Source organism: Pelophylax lessonae (genome assembly GCF_965119305.1).
Source record: "Pelophylax lessonae genome assembly, chromosome: 6".
Lineage (NCBI taxonomy): Eukaryota > Metazoa > Chordata > Amphibia > Anura > Ranidae > Pelophylax > Pelophylax lessonae.
The window spans coordinates 329,191,374-329,200,094 of record NC_138773.1 but is presented as its reverse complement, the minus strand read 5'-3'; the positions used below and the strand labels follow the sequence as shown (position 1 = coordinate 329,200,094).

General features: G+C 48.9%; 1 protein-coding gene and 1 long non-coding RNA gene across 2 annotated transcripts in view; one reads left to right on the top strand and one right to left on the bottom strand.

Annotated features, from left to right (window-relative positions):
* The window catches only part of LOC309558134, a 437,057-nt gene that overhangs the window by 289,886 nt on the left and 138,450 nt on the right, over window positions 1-8,721 (top strand). The gene's annotated exons all lie outside the window — the stretch shown is intronic.
* The window catches only part of OSBPL11 (oxysterol binding protein like 11), a 51,602-nt gene that overhangs the window by 9,121 nt on the left and 33,760 nt on the right, over window positions 1-8,721 (bottom strand). Inside the window, exon 8 of the mRNA XM_082260516.1 lies at window positions 5,829-5,977. Coding sequence (XP_082116642.1) covers window positions 5,829-5,977 — 149 coding nt within the window. The remainder of the gene's footprint in view (window positions 1-5,828; window positions 5,978-8,721) is intronic.

The window sequence follows — 8,721 nt, the reverse complement described above, 5'->3', positions numbered from 1 at the left end:
GTCTTCCACCACTATAGTTGGGTAATCTCGCATCTGCTTCATGGAGAGTCTTTGAAACATTTACATATACACAGTGTCACCGAGGTGGGCCTTCTTTTGAGGTGCGGTATATATGCGGTCAGCTTTCAGGATGAAAGACTGAGCTGTCACCAGGGTGAACCGTCTCGCTATCACATGACTGCTGTGATAGCCGGTAATCAGGGATCAGTGAAAAGAACTCCTTGGAGCGGAATACTTTGTATCATTTTCTCCCAACAAAAGAATAAAAATTTAAACAAGTAAAGATAAAATGAGTTTGGGTCCTTTCACGCGCTGCGCTGTCCGGTCCGGTTAGTTCTCTGCTCAGCGGGGGGATCGATCCGCCGATCCCCGCTGAGCAGGCGGATGACAGCTCTGTCTCGGCTCTGTGTGCGGAGACGGAGCTGTCAGATCCCCGCTGTCCTCTATGAGAGAGCGGATGAGAAAGGACCTCCTGTCCGTTCATTTTTATTTATTTTTTTATTAGTAATGGTGGCAATTAACAATTTTTAGCAGGACTGCGACATTGCGGCGGACAGATCGGACCCCTAACTAACATTTTTGACACTTTTGGGGGTACCAGTGACATTACTACAGTAATCAGTGTTAAAAATATGCACTGTCACTGTACTGACACTGGCAGGGAAGGGGGCAATCAAAGGGTTAAATGTGTCTCTAGGGGGGGATTCTAACTGTGAGGGGGATGGGCTTGCAATATCAACACAGAGACCTGTGGTCCTAAATAGGAGGAACTTAGGATCCCTGTGTTCATAACTGACAGAACAGCGATCGCAGCCGCCGGACTCGCTGATCGGCTTCCTCTGTGGCGAATTGGCACGCACGCAGTCCCACGAAGCGACGTACAGGTACATCTTTCGGGGGACAGAATCGACCTGCCGCAGTAAAACTGCGGTGGGCGGTCCTTAAGTGGTTAAAAGGTTCTTTCACACTGATCAGTTTGTAGGTTAAAAAGAAAATTGCATCCCTTTATATCCGATCAAACTCCTCACACCAGTCAGTTGCTTTTTTAAAAGTTCTGCTTGCTGCGTTTTTGGCGCACATTTGGTGCGTGTTTAACCACTTGCCGACCGCTCACGTTGAGGGTACTGCGGCAAAGTGGTTCGTTATCGTCCAGCGATGTTGACCTACGTCGCTGGACTCCTCCCCTTCTCGGCGACGTGCCCGACTGTATTCCGATACAGCGGGAGTCGGGCCAGGGGAGGAGAGGCGGTGATCATCACCGCTCTTCCCCGATCGTCGGGGATCGAGTGAGGAAATCCACCCCCCTTGTATAAACAAAGCAGGCGGACCGCCCAAAGCGGAACGAACTGCACTCCTGTGATCCACAGAAGTATAACCCAATGAGCTTTGGCTGTACTACTACTTAACTACCTGAACTACCACTTGATCACTTCTGCGGGTGGCAGAAGGGAGTCCCCTCCCGCCGCCTTTCCCGGGCTCTGCCGTCCGATCACAGAGCCCGGGAGCGATGCTTTGCGCTCGCTTGGCTGTGCCGCCATTTATAGAATGTCTTCAATGAAAATAAGGTATTCTCCGATTGGATGAAGTAGAAAAGAAGGACAGTGACTCTTCAATCTCCATAGTTACATAGTTAGTGAGGTTGAAAAAAGACATCAGTCCATCCAGTTCAACCTATGATGTGTGTGTGTGTTTGCTTTTAACCGTATATTGTATACCCCTGTATGTTGTACATTGTATACCCCTGTATGTTGTACATTGCATACCCCTGTATGTTGTACATTGTATACCCCATCTATGTTGTACATTGTATACCCCTGTATGTTGTACATTGCATACCCCTGTATGTTGTACATTGTATACCCCATCTATGTTGTACATTGTATACCCCTGTATGTTGTACATTGTATACCCCTGTATGTTGTACATTGTATAACCCCTGTATGTTGTACATTGTATAACCCCTGTATGTTGTACATTGTATAACCCCTGTATGTTGTACATTGTATACCCCTGTATGGTGTACATTGTATACCCCCTGTATGTTGTACATTGTATACCCCCTGTATGTTGTACATTGTATACCCCCTGTATGTTGTACATTGTATACCCCTGTATGTTGTACATTGTATACCCCTGTATGTTGTACATTGTATACCCCTGTATGTTGTACATTGCATACCCCTGTATGTTGTGGTCTCTAAGGTGCCCATCTAATAGTTTTTTGAAACTATCAATGCTCCCTGCTGATACGACTGCTTGTGGAAGAGAATTCCACATCCTTACCGCTCTTACAGTGAAGAACCCCTTACGCATTTTAAGGTTAAACCGCCTTTCCTCTAGTTTTAGTAAGTGGCCACGTGTCTTATTGTATCCCCTTTCTCTGAATAGTTTGTTCCTTATGCCAGGGTCGCCAGTACAGTATTTGTACATTGATATCATATCCCCCCTCAATCGTCTCTTCTCCAGAGAGAATAAGTTCAGTGCTTGTAGTCTTTCCTCATAGCTGATGTCCTCCATTCCCCCAATTATTTTTGTTGCCCTTCTCTGGACTTTCTCCAGTTCCAGCACATCCTTCCTGAGGACCGGTGCCCAGAACTGGACAGCATACTCCAGATGTGGCCGGACCAGAGTCTTGTAGAGCGGGAGAATAATCTCTTTATTTCTGGAGTGAATCCCCTTTTTTATACATCCCAGTATTCTGTTTTGCTTTGCTTGCAGCGGCTTGGCATTGCATGCCACTGCCAAGCCTGTTGTCTACCAGTACCCCCAAGTCTTTTTCCATCCTAGACTCACCCAGAGGTTCCCCCCCCTAGTGAGTAGCTTGCTTTCTGGTTTCTGGCCCCCAAGTGCATTACTTTACATTTTTCAACATTACACCTCATCTGCCATGTAGTTGCCCACCCCATTATTTTGTTCAGATCCGCTTGTAAGGTTTCCACATCCTGCATAGAAGATATTGGCATGCTTAGTTTAGTATCATCTGCAAATACTGAGATTGTACTAGATATCCCCTCCTCTAGATCATTTATAAATAAATTAAACAGGATTGGCCCCAGGACAGAACCCTGGGGGACCCCACTTTCCACACCCGCCCAATCCGAGTACTCCCCATTAATCAGCACCCTCTGTACTCTCCCCTGGAGCCAGTTCTCTATCCAGGTACTCACCTTATGGTCCATACCTACCTTCCTTAGTTTGTACAGTAAGCATTTGTGGGGAACGGTGTCAAAGGCCTTTGCGAAGTCCAGGTACACCACATCCACAGGCTTACCTTTATCTAGGTGGCAGCTCACTTCATCGTAGAAGGTTAATAGATTGGTTTGGCAAGAACGATTTTTCATGAATCCATGCTGATTACTACTAATAATACCGTTTTCATTACTAAAGTCTTGTATGTGGTCCCTTAACATCCCCTCCAAAATCTTGCAGACTACAGATGTTAGGCTGACCGGCCTATAGTTACCCAGGATACATCTCGGCCCCTTTTTAGATATTGGTACCACGTTGACTTTTTTCCAATCAGCTGCCACCATACCCATCTGTAAACTATCCTTAAAGATCAAGAATAATGGTCTGGCAATCACCTGGCTGAGCTCTTTAAGAACCCTCGGGTGCAAGCCATTCCGGTCCCGGGGATTTATTTATGTTAAGTTTCTCTAGTTTAGTTCTAAGTCTATCTTCTGTTAGCCATGGTGGCACTTCCTGAGGTGTGTTGTTTAGTTTGGCCTTACAAGCTAGGTTCGTGTAGCCCCCCGATTCTTTTGTGAAGACTGAAGAGAAGAAATTATTTAACACTTCCGCCTTTTCTCTGTCCTCAGTGGCCATATTTCCTTTGTCGTCTTTTATGGGGCCAATGTGTTCTGGCCTCGCTTTCTTACTGTTTATATACTTAAAGAACTTCTTGGGGTTCTTTTTACTCTCCTCCGCTATATGTCTCTCGTGTTCTATTTTAGCCGCCCTGATTTCGTCTTTACATTTCTTGTTGCACTCTTTGTAATTCCTAAATGCTGCCAATGACCCCTCAGTCTTGTATTTTTTGAAGGCCTTTTCTTTAGCTCTAATATGCATTTTTATGTTGGAGTTTAGCCACCCAGGGTTTAGTTTTGCTCTTTTAAATTTATTTCCCTTTGGAATGCACTGGCCAATCCCCTTGTTTAGTATGCTCTTGAAGCACTCCCATTTTTCCTCCGTGTTCTTTGTTCCCAGGGTTCTATCCCAATTGATATTTTCTAGCAGCGAGCGCAGTTTTGGGAAATTGGCTCTTTTGAAATTCAGCGTCCTTATATTACCCCTCTGCTTCCTATAACTGTAATTAATACTGAAACTTATTGACCTATGGTTACTGTTTCCTAAGTTGTCCCGTATTTCTATATCCATGATCAGGTCTGTATTGTTGGTAATCAGTAGGTCAAGTACCGCATTGTTTCTTGTCAGTGCATTCACCATCTGACCCATGAAATTGTCCTGCAAAACATTTAGGAACTGCCTAGCCTTGGCTGAGTGTGCGGTTCCTTCTGCCCAGTCTATATCCGGATAATTAAAGTCCCCCATTATAATGACATTTCCCATCCTTGCTGCCAATCCTATCTGTAAAAGGAGGTCCACCCCCCCCTCCTTCCTCTGGTTGGGGGGCCTATAGCATACGCCCAATATTACCTTCCCCATAGTGCCTTCCCTTTGAAGTTCTATCCATAGGGATTCTACCTCGTCCATAGCTCCATTATTAATATCATCCCTCATATTTACCTGTACACTGTTCTTAATATACAAACATACCCCTCCCCCTTTTTTACCTTCTCTATCTCTGCGATAAAGGGAATACCCCTGAATGGTCGCCATCCAGTCATGAGAGCTGTCAAACCAAGTCTCTGTTATCCCCAAAAAATCTAAGTCCTCCTCAAACATCAGCAGCTCCAGCTCTCCCATCTTGTTGGCCAGGCTTCTGGCATTGGTATACAAAGCTCGTAATTTTGACCGGTTACATTTATCCTCATTTGATGTTTTTAGGCTGCTCTCTTGATTTTTCCCCATACCCACCTCCACCTCGTCCAATCAGAGAATGCTTTGTATTAACTGAAAATATACAAGGCATTCTATGAATGGGGGATGTGCTGAGTGAGCGACCCCCCCCCCCCTGTGATCAATTTACAGAAAGGGAAACCGCTTGGCACACGACCTGGACGATCGCGCCTATCACTGTAATAGCACCGACTACTACAATGCTTGTCAGCTCCTCCAGAGAGGCCAATCAGGTATGTGCTATGCATACTTACGCTGTGCCAAGCTGGACCATTATCACTATACATTATAGATCACACCCGGAGTTCAGCTTTAATCCAGTCCTTGATCTCTAGCAAGAGCGGTTTCCCATCAAAGATGACGTTTATTTTGCTTATGTTTTGCCTTCCCTGGAGCCCCCCCTTAACATGCTAATGAAATAATTCATTAAAACCTGTTTTCATTACATACTTTTTTTTAGGGGTCTCTGTGTTTCTCTACGCAATACAGGCAGATCATGGCTGGTGGGAGGGGCTGTACCCTGCCTCGGTACTCCTCTCAAAAGCCCTTAGCCCTGATGTAACCAGTGGGCAGGCTCTTGGGAGGAGTTACGCACATTTTAAAATGCCTTGATAGGTGGAGGCCAGTCTAGAGGAGCCCCCCCCCCCCCCCCAGGTAACACTCACATAGGATGCCAAGTGGGAGACGGGCTATAGCGGATTGGCGGTTTTGTTACATACCATGTTGGGTCAGTCATTCCTGGGTGGGCAGCGCAGACATGGCTGAGTTTATAGTGAAGTGGGTACTGCAGGGGGCGCTCCGTTTCTTACCCTGGTCAGCTGGATGTGTTGGGGTTCCCCCTGCGGCTCAGTCAGTAAATCCTGTTCTTTGCCCTCCTCCCCTCCGAAGCCGTGCTCCCCTCCATTCTCCAGGTGGTTGCTCAGCAGGATTTTTGGCTCCAGCCAGTTCACCGTCACACCTGCAGGGAAAGGAGTTTTGCAATCAAAGTGGCTCATAATCCGGGTGTGTCACAGAGGGGCCCCGCCCTCCTGAGGGTAACCGTAATCCAGAGAGAACGTGGGGGAGGAAGCACCCCCCATACGGGAAGTCAGCGTTCCAGGTGAGCGCAGGAAGGAACTGACAGGACTGCAGACAGGAACAATGTTATCTATGGAAGCAGCAGCAGCACCTCTCCTAGGACCCGCCCACTAATCAGCATACTGCCTGTGATTGGCTGGGAGGGTGACAGCATCACCTGACCAGGTAAAGGGAACCAGACACTGACAGTGTAAAGTGACACCACAGAGAGAATGCAGCGTCTCATCCTGCAGAGAAAACATGAATTCCTACAAAGCACACGGCGTGACGGGACCCAAAATCAGGCGTGCCGGTGACACCGAGCTCTGCCGAATTCTCACCAACCCCCGAGCCCAGGTGTGTGCAGGTGTCTTCCCGACCGCTTCACCTGTGACCCGCTCTCCCCTTACACCACCAATAATCAGCCAGGCAGAAGAAAGCTCCCGCCATCAATTATTCACATTGTCCATTCTTCTGTCTGCCCCCCCCCCCCCCCCGAACCTAAATAGCAGCCGCTCCTGTTAACTATTCATGCAGAAAGGGCACCGCGCTGCCAACTAGGGACTGATAACGGGGAGCGGCAGACCACCGCCGCATGTCTGCTAACCCGATACACCGACTGGAAATCTATACTGACGCTGCATGGCCTGAGGTCCGGGGACACCAACACACCTACCTGAGCTTGTAGGACATCCCCATGGCCCCCCTAATGTTCACTAATTTGGAGTTGCCCCCCATCAATGTCCACTAATGTGGAGCTGCCCCCCACCAATGTCTACTAACATGGAGCTGCCCCCCACCAATGTCCACTAATGTGGAGCTGCCCCCCACCAATGTCTACTAATGTGGAGCTGCCCCCCACCAATGTCTACTAACATGGAGCTGCCCCCACCAATGTCCACTAATGTGGAGTTGCCCCCCACCAATGTCTACTAATGTGGAGCTGCCCCCCACCATTGTCTACTAATGTGGAGTTGCCCCCCACCAATGTCTACTAATGTGGAGCTGCCCCCCACCAATGTCTACTAATGTGGATTTGCCCCCCACCAATGTCTACTAATGTGGAGCTGCCCCCCACCAATGTCTACTAATGTGGAGCTGCCCCCCACCATTGTCTACTAATGTGGACTTGCCCCCCACCAATGTCTACTAATGTGGAGCTGCCCCCCATCAATCTCCACTAATGTGGAGCTGCCCCCACCAATGTCTACTAATGTGGAGCTGCCCCCCACCAATGTCTACTAATGTGGAGCTGCCCCCCATCAATCTCCACTAATGTGGAGCTGCCCCCCACCAATGTCTACTAATGTGGAGCTGCCCCCCCCCCCCCCCCAATATCTACTAATAAGGAGCTGTCCCCACCAATGTCTACTAATGTGGAGCTGCCCCCCCCCCCCCAATATCTACTAATAAGGAGCTGCCCCCCACCAATGTCTACTAACATGGAGCTGCCCCCCACCAATGTCCACTAATGTGGAGCTGCCCCCCACCAATGTCTACTAACATGGAGCTGCCCCCCACCAATGTCCACTAATGTGGAGTTGCCCCCCACCAATGTCTACTAATGTGGAGCTGCCCCCCACCATTGTCTACTAATGTGGAGCTGCCCCCCACCAATGTCTACTAATGTGGAGCTGCCCCCCACCAATGTCTACTAATGTGGAGCTGCCCCCCACCAATGTCTACTAATGTGGAGCTGCCCCCCATCAATCTCCACTAATGTGGAGCTGCCCCCACCAATGTCTACTAATGTGGAGCTGCCCCCCACCAATGTCTACTAATGTGGAGCTGCCCCCCATCAATCTCCACTAATGTGGAGCTGCCCCCACCAATGTCTACTAATGTGGAGCTGCCCCCCACCAATGTCTACTAATGTGGAGCTGCCCCCCATCAATCTCCACTAATGTGGAGCTGCCCCCACCAATGTCTACTAATGTGGAGCTGCCCCCCACCAATGTCTACTAATGTGGAGTTGCCCCCCACCAATGTCTACTAATGTGGAGCTGCCCCCCACCAATGTCTACTAATGTGGAGCTGCCCCCCATCAATCTCCACTAATGTGGAGCTGCCCCCACCAATGTCTACTAATGTGGAGCTGCCCCCCCACCAATGTCTACTAATGTGGAGCTGCCCCCCATCAATCTCCACTAATGTGGAGCTGCCCCCACCAATGTCTACTAATGTGGAGTTGCCCCCCACCAATGTCTACTAATGTGGAGCTGCCCCCACCAATGTCTACTAATGTGGAGCTGCCCCCCACCAATGTCTACTAATGTGGAGTCGCCCCCCACCAATGTCTACTAATGTGGAGCTGCCCCCCACCAATGTCTACTAATGTGGAGTTGCCCCCCACCATTGTCTACTAATGTGGAGTTGCCCCCCACCAATGTCTACTAATGTGGAGCTGCCCCCCATCAATCTCCACTAATGTGGAGCTGCCCCCACCAATGTCTACTAATGTGGAGCTGCCCCCCACCAATGTCTACTAATGTGGAGCTGCCCCCCACCAATGTCTACTAATGTGGAGCTGCCCCCCATCAATCTCCACTAATGTGGAGCTGCCCCCCATCAATCTCCACTAATGTGGAGCTGCCCCCACCAATGTCTACTAATGTGGAGCTGCCCCCCACCAATGTCTACTAATGT